General features: G+C 43.1%; 1 protein-coding gene across 5 annotated transcripts in view; it reads left to right on the forward strand.

The window, feature by feature from the left end:
• Positions 1-18,913, forward strand: part of LOC131460622 (calmodulin-binding transcription activator 1-like) — an 89,788-nt gene that overhangs the window by 35,803 nt on the left and 35,072 nt on the right. For all 5 annotated transcript variants that reach the window (XM_058631256.1, XM_058631254.1, XM_058631255.1 and 2 more), the window contains 2 exons: positions 9,761-9,828; positions 16,174-16,309. In XM_058631256.1, coding sequence (XP_058487239.1) covers positions 9,761-9,828; positions 16,174-16,309 — 204 coding nt within the window. The remainder of the gene's footprint in view (positions 1-9,760; positions 9,829-16,173; positions 16,310-18,913) is intronic.

Raw genomic sequence — 18,913 nt, forward strand, 5'->3', positions numbered from 1 at the left:
AACTCTTTCCTTAACCTAACCACAATCCTAATCTTATCCCTAAACCTTTAGAAATGAGGTTCTGCCTCATTAAGACCAGGTTTTGGCCTCCATGAGGAAAGGTTACAAATTCCCACACCTGTTTGGATGTATTTAACGCAGGTCACGTCATCATTCCAATATTCAACAACCACTGGCAAAGTATAACTTCTATAACTTCTTTGCTTTTGCTGTTTTTGTGGAAGAGGTGCATTTTGCTTGTTTGTGCCCTTGACTCATTGACGCACAAGCTGGCAATCAATAGAACCAGGGATGCTTTTGGGATGTATATAACATTTTGCAATACCCTGAAAGAGTGAGTCCACAGTAACAGTCCACTCAGGTCCACAGCCCGGGGCCTCGTCATAGGCAGAGACAGATCTGACCGGTTGAAGCCAATCACTAGAGCAGCGTTGATAACCCTCTGTGTTTACTTCTGCTAATGATTGTCTCAACTCCACCTGCTCCTCACAGTGTGAAGCCTCCTGGTCTGTTGTCGGAGGAAGAGATGAACCCAGGACTGCAGTCAATTTGTACATCTGTAATTTGATGCTTGTCTCTGGCAGTTTGTTTTTTGAAGCTTGAGGAGAGTTAAATATGCATGGCTTCAACATGGGTGGTGCGTAGTTATTGTTTTTTTTTTTTATCCCCCCCCCCCCCAAAACAACAAACAAATGACATGAAATCTTTATTTGGGGAGAAGACAAACAGAATTCTGAATTGATTTTTATAGAGAGAGGACTCCAGCAGTTAACTAGATTTGTTTGTTTCTCCTGAAATGGAGCTACAATGATATTTACCGAGAGAGTGTGCGCGCGTACACACACACACACACACACACACGTATTGAACAGGTGCACACACACACACACACACATGCTTGCATCCTTCGTTGGCTGAGGAGGAGACAAACCGAAAGATCGCCACGGAGACCCATCTTTCAAATTTATTCATTAAACTCCCAAATGCTCCCCTTAACGAATGTAATTAGAATATGGTAATGAGAGAGGGCTGAACCGGGGAGTGTTGTAATACGCTTAGCAGCACAGAGGGAGAGAAGAAGAAGAAGAGAGAGATACAGATAGAGACAGAGAGGGAAACAGAGTAACAGAGTTAGAGGGGAGAGAAATAGAGAGACTGAGTGACAGGATGCCAATTTATGTCTTGTTGTAAACAAGTATTTATGCCAATGAGAGGTGGCACACACTATTTCTTTTTTCTGTCTCTATCTCTCTTTCTCCCTCTCTTTCTCTCTCTCTCTCTCTCTCTCTCTCTCTCCCTGTGTGTGTGTGTATAGCATACTAAACCTCCTCAATAACAATGACATCAACAATAGCAGAGACAAACCTCAGAGGGCAGAATGACTCAGAGTGAGATGAGGCATCAGGGGTTAACACAACCACTAGAGACTCTTTCATTGATACACCACCTCCTCCTCCTCCTCCTCCTCCCTTCTTTCTCTTTCTGCCGTCTTCCATCTCACACCATGCAAACACACACACGCACACACATATATCGTCGCAGATTGCGTGTGTGTGCATATAAGGACGCGCACGTCTCCATCTTCGTGGTTAACTTTTGTGGGAGTTTTTGAGGACTCTCTCTGACAGGCTTTATCCAAGACGCCCTCGCGCAGCAGGGGTCCTGGCATTGTGTTTGACACCAAACACCTGTTGCTGTCTTTGATGTGCTGCCCCCCCCTGCTGAGAGAGAGGGGGCCGTCTCCTCAAATGCAAATACAGTACAGGAAGAAGAGGACAGGTAAGGAGAGGGGGAAGTCTTAGAAAAATATGATTGATGTTCCCTCGGCGGGTTGGAGCTGACTTTTCCTTGCTCTCAGGTCTCTGCAAAAAAAAAAGAAAGAAGTTTGTGCTACTTTCTGGGCTCTATGTGTGTGTGTTTATAGCCACCTTCACCGTTTGGACTTGACATTAGTGAGTGAGAAATGAAAGGGAAATTACACTGGAGGAAAGCGGGGAGAGGTGACGGGAGGAGAGAAGAGGGAAGGTAGTAAAGAGGTCACTTGAAAAGGAAAGGCAAAGAGGGAGAGACAGAGTGAAGGAGACGAGAGAGTGACTCTTTCATCATGAAGCCGTCACTCACATCATGCATGGCAGCAGCCAACACACAAATTCTTCTGAGACCTTGCAGGCCTCTATTAGACTGTGTGGTCGTGTTTGTACTACAGCTGAACACTTAATCATTTTCAAATCAAAATCACCATGTCATACAGCCAGAGGGAGACCGATTCATTAATCCACCCAATATTTGCCTATTTAATATTATTTATTAATTGGCCAATTATTACAAATTTTTGTCCTCAGAAACTTGAGAATAGTTGCTCTTTACTTAGCTGCAGTGCTGCAGACGTAAAAATGTAGATTGGAGAAACAGAGCATTAGTGTTATATTTTTATTAAAGTTATATTTTACATTGTTACATAATGACATAATGTTAAGAGACTGTTTAAAGCGGAGGCCTTAAACTCGCTGATTGCGCTCCTCCAGTTGATTTCATGCAGCCCATTATGCATTAACTTTGCATCATAGATGTGTTTTTTTTGGTTATTGTAAACTATATTTCCACATCAGAGCAAACACTTTTATTTTGAAATTCTGTGGAATGCCATCATGATGGAATGTTGTGATATAATTTTATGCTAATATCGGAATTCCTGTCTGGACACTGACTGGCCCCCAGGTCTTTTGAGTTTGAGACTCCTGGTTTAACCCTCTTGATCATGATAATCAGGCCGCCTTGATTTATTTTTGATTTCATGGCTGTAGAATTGTCAAAAAAAATGTCGAGTGAGTGAGTGAGTGCTTCTGCCCCTTATATCTGGCAGTTATTCAACCATTTAGGAATTACTGTACTGAGAAGCTCACGTCACAAACGTGTGACCCGCTGGTGAATCTGTGATTGGACGGTTGTTCCTATTCTCTGCTTTGCGGTATCCATCCATTCATCTTATACGGCTTTATCCTCCACATGAGGGTCGCGGGGGGGGGGTGCTGTGCCAATCACACCTGACATAGGGCGAAAGGCAGAGTCACACCCTGGACAGTTCACCAGTCTATAAACAGTCTAGGAGTTACGATAATGAGAAGTACACATGCTAAATCCTGTTGTCGACGACAGGACAGTAACAGAAGGGTTAAAGGAAAGTCCTCTGTAAGGATGAGCTCATATATTATCATTAACTGATACTGGTCCATAGATTGCATGTCTGTTAATTAAAAATGGAAAATCTGCTATGAAACAAAAACCCCTAAACATCACCCTAGGTGGTTTCACTAAACACAGGCTTTAAAGAGAAATGCCATGTGACCAGAATGCAAGTGAGAAATGCAGTGATCATGTGATATGTGGACTTATTTAAGCATAAAAGAAGGACAAATCAAAAGAGACAAGAGCAATTTTGACTACGTTGGACCGATATGGGGCCATCTTTAGTCCTATAATCTTTATCAACTGAAATTGTATTTATTTAAAACAGCTTTTGTGAAACTGAAAAGGTACACATGTTGGACGCAATTTATGTCTGAAGTTTGCTGGACCTTGCAGTAGAATTTCTATGTGGTGAGGTTTCGTCATGTTTTAAATCTATTAAAACAGTGAATAATGAACAGAAACCTGCCTTTAAAAGAGTGATATCCCAAATCAAGTATTAATATTTTGTCAGAAGAAAATCGCAAATAAGATTTTCTTTTCTGAAATCATGAAGCCGTTGTACATACACCCACTCTAGCAGGAGGTTTTTTTGTCTGTGTGCGTGTGTGTGTGTGTGTGTGAGAGTGGCAGTATGACAGAGATGAATGAGACGCTCATGTCTCCCTCCTCACCAGGTGACAGGGGCGGGTCTCAGCTGAAGGTCAGACATTGTCCTCCAATGACAGACCAGCTCTCAATGTGTGTGTGTGTGTGTGGGCGCGAGTATGTGTGTGTGTTCATTAGTGTGTGTCAATGAGCGAACAAGAGGAGGGACAGAGTTTCGTTTTTATTTATTTATTTCACACTGGGCAACTTCATGTATTAATAGTCAGTCTATTTGTATGCGTGTGTACAAGTGTTTTATGTCCATAGGCTTGTGTGTGTGTGTGTGTGTGTGTGTGTGTTGCCCAGTGTGTGATGAGGTGTTTATATGATAAACACAAGGCAAGCTGGAGAGGAATTCTGATCAGGGGCTTTGCAACAGTTGTTATGGAAACAGCACTAAGCAGTTGTATTAGCCAGTGGAGGTAATATAAAGGCTGTTGAAAGTAAAACACAGTGGGGAATGAAGCAGTTCGGGAATATAATACAAGACATTATTGGTCTGGTTTGCAATAAACTGCACATCATTTATGTCAGCTTAAAGCGCAACACAACTTAAACTGTATCCAGCTCTGCCTCTGCGACATGATCCTTAAAGCTGCAGTGCGTAACTTTGACTAGAGCTGAGACTCTGGTTTTAATTTAGCGACCTGACTCAGCGGGTGTTTGTGTGTTTATGGCATCAAATGACTGAATTACGTGTTTGTTTGTTTGTTCTGAGCAGTAGAATTCACTTTTGAAACTTTCTTTGGGTGCTTCTTCTGGCACTTTTCCAATAAACAGTTCGAGCACTACTTGACTCGATTAGATTTTTTGCTTTTCCATTAGAGATAGTACCTGGTAACTGCTTAAAATGTGATCCAACAGACTGCTGGCCACTGATTGGTCAGAGAGTGCCAGTTTCACTCGACTCGCGTCACTACTTCATGTCTCCTCATGATGGCGCTGCTCAAATGAATGAGGGGGAAACTTTATCAGAAGTTACCTGGCCGAAGAAGAGAGAGTTTACAGCGAGATAATGGTGGAGGAATCTATGTTAAGAGATGCTCCATCTACGTTCAATACATAGACTTTATGCACTTTGTTGTCTTTGTTGTGAATCAATAGAGAAATGTATCGTGAGGTACCCTGTGATTCCCACCCCTAATGTTGGCAGCCATCTTGCTTTACTAGTGTAATGTTGCTGTTGCCTCCATCAATCCTATATTCGTTTTTTTTGACAATGTCATGCAGCTGTATTTTTGTAAAGTTTGTTAAATTGATCTATCTATCTATCTATCTATCTATCTATCTATCTATCTATCTCTCAGAGGAGCAGCTCTGTGACATTGGTGACTGTAGAGGTCACTCAGCGCTGTTTACATATTTAACACAGAAATGCTGTGAGATGAACATTGTCATGTGTCCGTCAACAATTGAGCATAATGACATGCCCTCGGGCACCACTCAATTCTAATGGATTATTGATTATTGCAGTTTTAAATCAAATTGCATGGCAGTATAGCTTCAGCGTAGAATTGTCATTGTTATACTTGCTTATACTTTACATGATGAGCCTCGCTGTAAAAATAGAGCCCGATCGATAAAATGTGGGCTGAGCGGACGGCAGGGATAGTGCTCCGGATCAAAATAAAAACCGCCAACAGAAGCTCGTAGTCTGCAAAAAAATGAAGTAATAAAAACAGGAGGCAATTTTGGATAGAGTGTCTATCAATGTCAGACACTGACAGCGTTGTTCTGGGAAGGAGAGAGCCGTTGGAGGTGCTCTGGAACAAATTACAGCATCAGCAGACCTCCCCTGGTAATGCTAATGCGGTTATTTCGCACCACATATGTATACAAGACTCGCCACGCTCAAGGAGAGGGGCAGGAATGGATTCTGTAGTTTTAAAAGGGCACTTCAGTTTGCTGCGTCCTTGCACTGCGAAACTGAACTGTTCGATGCCAAGCGATTCCAGCAGCGGCGGCGGCGGCAGCAGCGGCAGCAGCCTTTTATTCGAGGCACTTCGAATGGACGTGACAGTTCCAGTTTACAGACAACTCTGTTTTCTCCAGATCTCTGTCAGAGTGATGCTCGTCATTAGACTTCAGACGTGCGTGAACACACACACACACACACACACACAGACACACACACAGACACCATATAAAGGAATCTCTCTGGGGAAAACTCCTGCTTAAGTCTGTTGCAGTATAGGCAACCTCCCCATTCCTTCCTCTGCCTCCTCTGGAAATCTCCCTCAGGCCTCGTGTGTGTGTTTGTGTGTGTGTGTGTGTGTGTGTGTGCGTATGGCTGTCTGCTTTTCTGTACATGCCACCAGTTTCTTGGAGCGAGATGGTCTCAGTGATGCGTGAGTGGGAGGCTGATTTCCCCAACTGCATCGCTCACTCCAATCTAACTTCCCACTCATGCTCCCTGCTTTGTTAGATATTTCTTAAGTAACTCTCTCTCCTTATCACTCTCTCGAACACACAGACAGAGTAATAGGTGTGTGTTGACAAAGTGGCATACGTGTGTGTGTGTGTGTGTGTGTGTGTTTGTGCGCGTACACACGCCTTCAGCAGGGCCTGTCGTAATGTATTATTACGCAGACGCACGCAGACATGCAGAGCGTCTGGGTTTCTAGAGTAGATCTCTGGAGGAAGACGCTCATCCCTATGTCTGGCACAGTTAACACACACACACACACACACACACACACAGTATTCCTGAAGGGTCACTGTGTCGCCAGGCATACTCTAAGCGCTCCATCACTGCTTTCCACCGGGATGATAACTGTGACTTCCTGAGGATCGACCTTCAGCATCTCACTTCTGTCACTCTTTATATGGCCGTGTGTGTGTGTGTGTGTGTGTGTGTGTGTGTGGTAGTTCAGGGTGAGCAGCAGTGTGTGTCTGCAGTGTCAGTGTGTGTGTGTGTGGGTGTGTTTCAGAGTGTGTGTGTGTGTGTGTGTGTGTGTGTATGTGTGCCGTTTCAGCTGACTCTTCTTTTTCTGGCTTTTTAATGGCTCTTATGGGGCAGGCCTTTAATTGCAAGTCTCTCTCCCTCCTTCTTAATCCTCTCATCCTTCTGTCTCTCCCAGCCCCTCATCTCCTCTCTTCGTCTTCTTCTTCTTCTTCTCCTTCTCCTTCTTCTCTTTTCCTCCCGCCTCCCACTGGCTGACAGTCACTAGGGGAGCCCAAGTGCCTGGCCGGGGCCGTGTGGAGGCCGTATAGGATATTGACTTGCTGCGGAGTGGTTTGGGAGGAGGAGAGGTGGCTGCCTGTCACAGCTAATGAATAGATGCATAAATGAATGAGGTACTCGTGTGTGTATGTGTGTGTGTTTGTGTGTGCCTCTGTGTGTGTATGTATACATGCCTTCATTATGCTGTGAGGACAAATGTTGGTTCAAAACCATCGTTACGGTTAAGCTTGGTTTTGATGTTGGCTTTAAGTTAAGAGATACACGTGTAGTGGTGATGGTTAAGGTTCATAGAAAGGTATGGGGAATGCATTATATGTATGGGTGTCCTCACAAGTAAAGAGGGACAGGTGTGTGTATATCTTTGGGAGGACCATTTTGACTTGAACAGTAGAAAGTGAGCATATTTTTTTTTAGTGTGAGACTTGTTTTAGTGTTAGTGGTATAATTAGGTTTAGTTATGGTTAGGCATTTAGTTGTGATTGGTAAGGTAAGGTAAGGGTTAGTAGTGAGGGAATGCATTTTGTTTACGAGCGTCCTCGCTATGGTTGCTGTGCAAGAATGTGTGTGTCCAATCTAAACATGGCTGTGAGCAATTTTATGAGCCTCAGACAGACAGACATCACCAGTGACTGGCTTGATAGTGATAATTATTAATGCTGTGATGACAGTCCACCCCCACACCCACACACACACACACACATACATATAAACACACATATAAATTGTGGATGAGGCAGCGGGGGGTAGGGATGTGAGGACTGGATGTAGGATACTAAAAAAACAATCAGTTAAGTGCCAGCACCCTCCAGCTGCTCTCTCCTCTTGTCTCTCCCTGCAATAGACTCTACATAAAAATGGATGTAGTCCTGTGGTTTGAAATGTGAAGCCCAGGAAGAAGGAGTGAGCCACCAGGGGGCGACTCTGCTGGTTGTACACTTCTTCTCAGTTGATTTATAACGTCAGCAAACAGAGTTAAAGCTCTAGTTTCAGGTCTTCTTAAAGAGAACATGATGTCAATTTTGTAAATTATGTTCCTATTTAGGCCACACGGCGGCATGGAGGCTACCACTGTTGCCTTACAGCATAAGGTGTTTTTGAGTGTGCGTTTTTGAGTGTGCGTGTTCTCTGCATGTTTTCTCCAGGTTCTCCAGTTTCCTCCCACAGTCCAAAAACATCTATCCATCCATTTTCTTTGCTTTATCCTCCACATGAGGGTCGCAGGGGGAGATTTGCCAATCTCAGCTGACATAGGGCGATAGTCGGGGTCACAGCCTGCACAGTTCGCCAGTCCATCACAGGGCCACACATAGAGACAAACAACCATTCACTCTCACACCTACAGTCAATTTAGAGTGTCCAATTTACCTAATCCCCATAATGCATGTTTTTGGACTGTGGGAGGAAACTGGATAACCCGGAGAGACACCCCCCCTCCCCCCCCAACCCTCATGTGAAGGATAAAAGTGGTAGACATTGAATTAATGTTCCCATTTAGATGAAAACAGATAATAAAGCACAACACATATGAGTGGACACTGTGTGAGCCGATATCATCCAATGACATGGCGCTGGTCCCATTGCTAATCTCCAGGCTTCAAAATGTGACTTTGTTTTAGGACCTGGAGGATTACGTCCATTTTTAAACACAGTCTCTCTGCTCTCTGCCTTCTCTTCTTCCCTCTGTCCCCCCTTCTCTCCTGATAGGTGTGGAGCAGAAGCGCCCTGATGTCAAACTGAGACAAATATCTTAAATCCCTCTCTCTATCTCTCTCTCTCACACACACACACACACACACACACATACAGGTCTGGAGAGGAGACTGTTGATCTGAGGGCGTAGATGAAGGAGTGCTTCCAGTGTTGATGTCTTTTTCACTATTGCTTTGTGCCACATTTTCAAACACTGATTGCCTTAAGAGGACAATTTACATTTCATAGTCTTTCACAACAAGTGGGTGAGATGGTAGTCAGAGATGGAGAGGGGGAGAGAGAGAATGATGTTTCAAGGAGGAAGCCAGAGGTGAGAGATTGCATCGAGAAAAAAGGGGGAGGGGGGGGGGGGAGGCGATGTTGTGTGAGCGACTAAAAAGTGGGAGGCGTAAGAACAACGAGAAGTTTCTTTGGGCTCCATCTGTGAGTCTGCATCTCTCACTGTGTGTGTGTGTGTGTGGACGTTTTATTTTGCTCACTCTCTGTAGAATGCACCTGTATGATATGAGCTTTCCTTTTTGGATTCATGTGAGTGCAGAGGAAATAGTGTTGTGGAGAGGAGAGGAGATGAAAAGAGAGCCGAAGGAATTAAGAATCAAGTTAGGAGCAACCTTTATCTGACGGGAAACTGTGAAACTGCAAAGTACAAGAAAACTTTTCCTATCAGTGAACTCTCTCTGCCAGTGTATAGGTCTGTGTGTGTTTATGGGGCATGTGTGTGTACTTAGAGATAGCTTTTTCTCCCCAGTGGAGGGAGACATCATTGTGTCGTTGTGTGTGATTGGTTGTTGGCCCTGAGGGTTTGTCCTCTATATCTGTCTCCTGACTGGTTGCTATGTGACCAATCAGGCGCCTGGACCACACCGTGGCAATCAGATTGTGACATAGTCTCTCTGGACATCAGCAGGTCACCTGGAAATACCTGTTATGTTTTTATCTCCCCGTGACACACACATACACACACACACACACAGTCTCTCACACACACACAGACATCAATATAACCTCTTTGTCTTGTCTTTGTCTCTGTAGGAGATTGCTGCATATCTCATCACTTTTGAAAAACACGATGAGTGGCTGACGACATCGCCAAAAACAAGGTGAGAGGAATGCACACAGTCGTTAACACACACACACACACACACACACACACACAGGTTCATACAGTTATCCGTTTAACCCTTAAGGCCCTGGTATACTTATGCACACAGTGCACGCGGAACCAACAATGTTGCATATTTTTTTTATTTTTTTTTTTAAAGAAGAAAGAAATGGGAGTAGTGATAATTGTGCAAAAGTAACATTATTTTTGTTCATAAAGACGAGCCAAGCAAACTTTGAACTTTCACAAATTTCACAAATTCAATCCGATTTTTCGGTGTAATCAGATTGCCTATAGGTTGTGCTGAAAAAAAGGGATATAAGACACTATATTGCACATTCTTATAGCTTCTGTATACATGTTTTAAAAACGTAGCCTATTAAAGGGGGGATAGAATGGTCTTTTCTAACTATAAATGTGATTTATGGAGATTTAATTACCAACATTAGCTTGTTTTTATGGTCAAAGACCTCATAGTTTCTGCAGAATGAGCCAGTCCACTTCTCCGCTCAGTCTGCCTCTGCGCAGCCTAACATGCAATGACTTCCATTAACGTGGACAGTCTAAACTGAAGTGTCATCCCGCACCTCAACCATCACCAGCGAATGTCTAACCCCAACTGTAACAATTCAAATCTTAGCCCTAAATTTACTCAGTATAGGAAAGTTCTCGCTAATGCCAGAAAATGTCCATAGAGGTAATAAATACAAGCACACACACACACACACGTAGAATCCCTCAGCCAGCTCATGTTGGGTTAGTGCCAATTGCTGAGAGTCCATGTTTGATTAAAACATTAGTGATGTACGTCGACTGTCTCCGAAGGTTCCTGCTGACGACCTGCTCCACACGGTTTTACAACACGGCTGGACTGCAAAGCACCTCGTCAGCTCAAAGTGGAGTATTAATAAATGTAAATGTATTAGGATAAGTGATGTATAATTCAGACACAGGGGGGTGAAAAGTGGTCCGGGGCGGGGAGGGGGCCGGGCCGTGGGGGGGGGGGAGGTTCGTGTATATATATGATTGGGTGTGGACAGGGGAATCACGTGTCACAGCTGAATATTCATCGATCCTAATGAAGTGGAAGTGGTGCTATTCCAGAATGAGGAGCGACAGGAATAAGTGAAACTGTAGGAGGGAAAAGGGAATGACAGACAGACAGACAGACAGAGAAATGGCAATTTGAATTGTTGAATCACGTCACCTTATTGACTTTTCCGTTGGTTAATAAGACGTGAAGTGGTGGTGTTTTTTTTTAAAAAAAGAGAAAATAATGAAAAGGCAGAAGAACTTTCTAGTGGGAGGTTTATGTACATTTTGCATAAAATTATTTCAGATGGACAGGACTGTCACTGAAACCACCAAATACCTTAACGTTTATTTGTTTATTCATTCATTTTAACTTTAGGTTTTGTCCATATGACAAAAACGGACACACTTACACCAACACGACAGAAATGCGAGACGTGAACTAAGAACTTCACACCTTTATCCATCTATTTACATGTTTACATGTTTGATTTGTACACTGTTGAAAGTTATAGTTTTGCATGTTAGTTATGTTCTGATAAGCACAGCAAAGCGACTTCTCTGTCTAGAGCTACATATGAAGGGAACATGAATAAAGAGTATACACTTAAATAGAAAGTGAATAAACTAAACCGGACCAGTAGTCCTTATGGACACCAAAACCTGGTTCTAATGATGCAGAACCTCATTTCTGAGGAACTGGTTAAGTTTAGGCTTTGCAAATGAACTGAAATCAATGCAGCACAAACCTGTGTGTGTTTATTACTTATTCATGCTGCAGTTCTTTATGGGAATTGCATTTTATATTTTAATGTGACATTAATGCCCTTGGTTATGACTTTGGTTGGTATGGACATTGAAATAACTTAACAGAGAAAAAGTAAAGGTAAGAATAGAAGGAAAAGTAAAGGAAAGTGAGTGAAGCGGTCATCTCACGGCCCCATTTGTGATAAGCAACACTGCAAAGTCCTGGGGTGATGCCTCTGCGCTCCCATTGTGTGAGCTGAAGGACTCCTCAGCAGCAGCAGCAGCAGCAGCAGCAGCAGCACAGTTTATGTTGTGGATGGATTTCTCATTGATTGGCTGTGCTGCCACATAGGCTCAGCCTCCCAGCAGCAACAGCAGCACCAGTCATATCGGTGTTATTGAGCAGCAGTTAGATATAATCCCATTTACACATGACGCGAGGCACGATTAAAACAGATTACACCTAATCCCATCAGATGGAAAGCGGCTCAGCAAACGGAGGCAGTGACATTTATGTGTTTGTGTAGATGTGTGCACACTTGTGGGGGGTAAATATTAAGGTAACAATCAATGACCTTCATTTCTTTTTTTCCCCCTTTAATTATCTCATCAGTGCAAAGTAACGGCTGTTAGCTGCTCTCTGTATCTCCTCTCACTTTTCTCATCTACTCCTCCCATTACTGGACTCCCTCTCTCTTTCTCTTTATCTTTTCCTTTCATTTTTCCCTCTCTCCTTCCCTTGCCTTCTCTGTTTTCGCTCTGCTACGCCGTGGAATGGTAGAAAAGCTTTTTATATCCCACACATCACCGTCCAGTTACGATCAATAGCATTTATGTCTGCTTGAATAGGAAGGTTTGCGAACATTGCACCGTCCACGTGCGCACGTGCACACGCGCGCGCACGTGTTTGCCACCCACACAAACACACACGCCGGGAACACAGCTGATCTCATCCATCTTCTCCATAACATAATTAGAATCAGCAGCCCCGAGATGACTCACACTGCTCGAGACAGAGACTAAACTCGGCTTTGATGGGAGGGTGGGGGTCTCCACTCCGCTAAGAAACTGGCAGGCTCAAGCCAAAACAGAACAGATTTAAGGTGTCAAAAAAAATCAGCTCAAAGTAAATTCAATTTCGCCACACACAGTGTTCGGAGCAAATTGCAATCATCTCGGTCCATATAGATGTGTCTACATCAAATTCAAAAACCAGAGGAGAGGAGATAGGAAATAAATGAGCAAAAACAGTGGTTAGGGTGGGAGTAGAAGGGAAGAGATGAAATGAGAAGATGAGAGAAAGGTGGGAAGGAGTGTGGAGAACGGAGGGACTGAGGAGGCAGGGAGGGGAAAATGAAGAGATAGAGGGATAAAGACTTGAGGTTGATCAGAAGAGGTGAGGTGGTGTGTGTGTATGTGTGTGTGTGTGAGAGCACTTGTGAGTATGTGTTAGTTTATTGATTGTTAACGGGCCTGCTCTCGTTCTGTTGTCATGAGATAAGGCTGAGAAGCATTGCTCCTCCACCTACACACACACACACACACACACACACACACACACACACACACACACAGAGACACGTGCACACGCTTGCCCTTAATGTTTCTGAAGTGTAGTGACTGATTGCTGAGCAGCAGGTTTGACATTGAGTCCAAAGAACACACAGCTGCAGGTCCTGCCATCTCTGATATCACTACAGCATTTCTGTCTCTCCACATGTGTGGCTCCCGTTGTGTGTTGTGTGTTGTGTGCGTGTGCAGGTTCATGTGTATATAGAATGGGAACTCAGAGGCCAGGGTTCCTACTGCGCTGATGAATCACACTACTAAAATATTAACACGAAAGGAGTGTGTGAGTCTATGTATGGGGTGGGGAAGCGTGAGACCGGCTAACTTGACTGTGTGAGACCATGTACACCAAACATGTTGTTTTTTTTGGTTTATATTTATGAATCAACAAAGCAAGAGAACTTCAAGATATAATGTATCAAATTCCTTCTTTTTTGGGGGAAGATATTTTTGGAGCTTTTTGCCTTTATTGGATAAGCTTCCTGGCACCTTATATCGGGGTTCCCACTGGTCCTTGAAGTCCTTGAAGAGTTTGTGAAAATTGCCCTGGGTCATGACATGGGTCATTGAAAGTGCTTTATTTTTGTGAAAGAAAGAAGTTAAGTTGATATTTAGGTAAATGTCTCCCTTGTTTGTTACGACGCCACCTACTGTTTCATGCCCTGCATTGCTTGATGTGCGTTGACCTACGCAGAACAAACGTCGAGTCATAATTAGTAGTGTTGTTGTGGACACTGTCCACTGTCTCTCTCCGCCGTTGTCGTGACATTCTGTGCAGAAAAGAGAGAGCAAAGGATGTGATGCCTGGGAATTGAAAGTTCCAAGATCTCTGTCTCAACAAACACTGACTTTGACCAAGATTCCAAAGACAATCACTTGACGCCATGAACAAGTTACAAGTTGCCCTCCCATCTTAAAATGTGTCAGCACATGGGTGTCCAGGGTGTACCCCACCTTTTTCGCCCTATGTCAGCTGAGATTGGCGCCAGCAACCCGTGACCCTCATGTGGAGGATAAAGTGGTAGAAGATGAGTGAATGAGTGAGTGGTCCTGGAAAGTCCTTGAAAAGTCACTGAATATTAATGTCAATCAAGGTGTGGTAACCCTGTGATATGTAACATGTGCATTGAAATGATCAAGATAACAGACTCTAATGACTCTGTGTCTTTGCCTCCTCTGCACCTTCTGGGCCAAACTCTCAATGAAACTTTAGAGTGAGGAACAAAATATTCAGTGCTACTAGTTAGCTGTCGTGTAGTCTTTTGTTTTTTTTTGTTTTTTCATTTTATTGTGGATATTTTGACACTAATGGATCAAGACGACTCATTGCCATTTGCTGCACGTTCTGCCTCTGAAAGTGTCCCAGTTGGTTCCCCTGAGTCTTTTGTAAAACACAAAAGAACCAACTGGGAGAACAACACACCAATTCCCATGATCCCATGCTGCTTCCCAACTAGGTCTGTGATTGTTTTTGATTGAGCGGCAGAAATAACCAAGTTTTCAAATTTCACTGTCTGTCGGTGGAGTTGAAAGTCTGCAGTTCACATGTGTGCAGATAGTTTTATGATATAGCTTTTTCTGTGTGTTGTTGTCTTTCATACACGCACAAAGTGTGTGTTATGCCTGTGTAATAACACAGTTCACACACTCCTGTCAGAGTAAAGACTTTCACGATCTCTGTTCATGTTGATTATGTGTAAACGGGGAGATTTTGTCCCGTAACATCATCTTTTAACACATATAACACAGTTTATTTTTTATCAGTCCTCTGATTGGCCAACAAGGCGTTACAGTTACAGTTATATCGTCACCTGCTGACTTGGCATATCAACACTGTTTTTATGTGGATGCAGATGTATTTGAGAACGTACCATGACTATTTTTAGCCAGTGGAGTAAAACCCTTTGTTTTTTAAAATACACACCTGCAGGTGGACATTGGACTTGCATACAATGACTTTGATTTCTTGAATGTGGTTGAGTCACTGGTTATAAATAATATTAGTTGTTATAGAAACAGCAGTAAAAACTGTCAGAAACTTCTTTCATTCTTCTTCTGACGCTTTATCCTCCACATGAGGGTCACGGGGGTGCTGGTGCCAATCCCAGCTGACATAGGGCAAAAGGTGGGGTACAAACCACCATCCAACCTCACACTCACCTATAGACAATTTCAATCGGTTCAGGTCTTCTTACTGCAAAGGCCAGAAACGATACTGTATATTATGCACAACTTTGCTTTTGTCACATTGTGTCTTGTGAATTGGGTCACGATCTGACCTACTGTGTATACATTTGGGGAAATGCATGCAAAACACGTACACACACAATTTTTGTGTCACAGAAGAAAGCCGTACGACTCATTAGTAGGAAGCAATATCGGGATCCTACAAATCCTGTATCTGTCAAATGGAAATTTGCTTAAATTTGATGATCTGTTAGATTATCGCATTCTGCAGATAATGTATAAGGCACACAAGAAATTCTTCCAAGCAACTTACAGAAAGGATTTGAAAAAGAGAAGAAAAATGATCTTTAAAATAACAAAAATCAGAACCAGTTTGATGGAAGTCTGAAGTCTGTTACAATATTTCAAAGAAAAGTAATTATATACATCTTGAACAAATATGACTGAACATAATGTTGCCTTATTTTGGTTATATTTCTATGTTTTGTTTTTTGTTTTTTTTCTCTATGCTTAGTGTATTGTGTACTGACACACGGTAAGAGAGGGGCAGATATTAGATTGTTCTTCTTTCTGCTCCTTTCAGTTTTTTTTATTGTTATTTAACTTAGAAACATTTGTTTTACATGTTTAATTTATGTTTTAATTTTTCTAAATGAATGATATCAACTTGACAAAAACAAGCAATCGATGGTTCGCCACCTTTAAAACGTGGGTCCTCATCGAAACAGCTGCGGAAACCCTGGTCAAGACCTCGGTCGAGTGTGTGATTAACACAATGTAATGGTGTCTTTATCCTGTCCTCCACCAGGCCTCAGAATGGCTCTATGATCCTCTACAACCGTAAGAAGGTGAAGTACAGGAAAGATGGCTACTGCTGGAAGAAGAGAAAAGACGGGAAGACCACCCGAGAGGATCACATGAAGCTCAAAGTGCAGGGAGTCGAGGTGAGAGGCTGCAGAGGAACAACAAGTCGATGATGGTTTTGGCACCGAGTTCGGTTTAACTGTCAGTCTTGTCTTTAACTTACTCTCCTTCTCTAGACATACGTGTAACACGAGTGCACGGGGCTAATATGTTACCTGAGAGCGAGTGGTGTCCCTCTGTCTCCCCCCCTCTGTCCTCAACCCCCCCCCCACCCCCCACCCCCCCTCTCTCTCTCTCTCTTTCTGAAAGATAAGAGTGTGTTTGGCCTGAGGCCAGGAATGATGTCAATGCCTCCTTCAGCAGAACAGAGAGGGGTATCGATCCAGTCTCAAGGCAGCGTCTGTGTATGTGTGTCTGTGTGTGTGTGTGTGTGTGTGTGTGTGCACGCGCGAGTGTGTGCGTGCATGTGTGTGTGTGTTAGTCACATCAGCCAGCTCAAAAATTGATTATTCAGCAGGAATATACCAAGAGGTGAGAGGAGTGAGTGTGCATGTGTCAGAAACAGGAGGGATGAAGGGGAGGGGAGAGTGAAGGAGAGACAGTGAGGAGGCACATGGATCTTTCCAGAGCATCACTAAAGCTTTAAAGATGTAATTATGTTTAAAAACAACAAGACTAAGGTCATACAGTTTGCTGAGTAATGTAGTTAACATTAGCCAACACTCTTTCAGTCCATAGAAAACAGTATTTCTCTTCAAGGTAACAGACCGTTTACTAGTATTTGGCCAGTGTGTTGTTTTTTTTTTTTCATTTTATTCTGTATATTTGTCACTAATCCCCAATCCCCACTGGTCATAAAAAAAACAAGAAAACATTTAATCCTGGGTTTAAACTGATTTTTCACGAGTGTGATTTTTGTTTTAATTGGCATTCACTCCCATTGGAAATAGCTTGTGCAATGTGTGCAGGTTCTTAATCAGCTTCAGCTCTGATCGGTGTCAGTGAGAACTTAAGACGGGCCGTGATCACGTGTGTTTCTTCTTTGTCTGCTCTATTTTCGGCAGCGATGCATCTTTTCAGGCGAAGCGTTTTGACCTGCGTTCACCTTCTGGCCATGAGCACAGTCATTAGCGCTACCATTTTCAGCCATTTCCTTCGGACAGCGGAAAGAAATACAGTTCTGTACTGTATACACCAGGGTAGAAAATTAAGCAAATAACAAAAAATATTTATACAGCGGAACCAGCTAGGGACATGCGTTTCAAGCAAAAATGCTATTTGAATATTATTTGTCAAATATTCAGATATTCTAAACTCCAGCGCATGAGAGCTTGTGAAATAATGCAGGGTTCACAGCATGCTGAGCTATGAGCAGCTTCGAGATGCATTCAGAGACCCTCACTTCTGCGGGAATCTACTGCATGTTTAACTATGCGGAGCAGCTTCAAGATTCATTCAATAAACTGCTTAAATGTCATTACTTCTGTAAACACACTGACCAAATACTTTGTGCCACTGCCACTTCATGGTAATAGAAAGCAGAAAGTATTTCAGTTTTGAGCTTTTCAATCAAATTACGACTTGTCACATTAACTGATTGACTCTTTTGTGACAAAAGAAAAATCATGTATTCATGCCCATCCCTGGAAAGACAAGACAACAGTTCCCATGATCCCATGCTGCGTTTCCAACATCATCAAACAAAGTCTTGTGTTATTGTTTTGCTTGAGAGGCTGATAGCGGCAGAAATTACATACTGTGCATTAACTGAAGTGGAAAAAAGAAGAGGCACAGAGAGCTTAAGAGAATAATTGAGGTCTTATATTTCCACCTGTGCCTTTATTGGTTACAACCTCACACCTGCATTGGCATTCATCCCACACTCTGTATATTTATCTGCACCGGTGCATGAACACTCACATACACACATGCATCTATAAAGGCAAGTGTTTCTTTGCCTGGTAGTTGCTTGGTAATTGTTTGTGTCACCCCCCCCCCCCCCCCCACCCCCCTTTCCCAGGACCGCCTCCCCCCCCCACCCACCCCCTACTCCTCCTCCCCTCCCCGGAGCAAGCGAGCGGCATGTAGAGCAACAATGAGCAGAGCAGCAAGATGAGCCGAGGGAGAGAGGGAGGATGGGGAGAGGCAGGAAGCTGAGGGAGAAAAACATAACCCTGGTCTCCTCATATCAAATGGAAATATATGGAAATGCACTCTGCCTTTGGCAAAACACACTTTAGACAGAGGATGGGGCGACTTCTGAGAAGAGGCAAGAAACTATAATCAAGTGCGCAAGTTTGTGCGTACCATTTTGACGACAGGGCGTTGATTATATACAACCTGATTATTTGTGTTTGTGCACTTTGTTTCTTTTATACAAAGTGTGGATGACGTGTGTGTGTGTGTGTGTGAGAGAGAGAGACTTCTCGTTAGTTCAGTTAAAAAAACCATGGCCATGATGACCTTGAGAAAAGACTTGTGTCATCATTTCACTCTTTCTCTTTCAAAAACCACACGCACACTGTTCTCAAGGACTGGGAGTCGACACCTAAATGCTTTTTGAGTATTTACCAAAATGTTGATGAAAACTGTCAGGAAAATGGAATCTGGCCTATTCTCCACTCATGTACAGAATTTACTAATTAAAATGGTAATTTTTCGACTAACTTCAGACCACTGTACTG

Source organism: Solea solea, chromosome 6, assembly GCF_958295425.1.
Source record: "Solea solea chromosome 6, fSolSol10.1, whole genome shotgun sequence".
Classification (NCBI taxonomy): Eukaryota; Metazoa; Chordata; class Actinopteri; order Pleuronectiformes; family Soleidae; genus Solea; species Solea solea.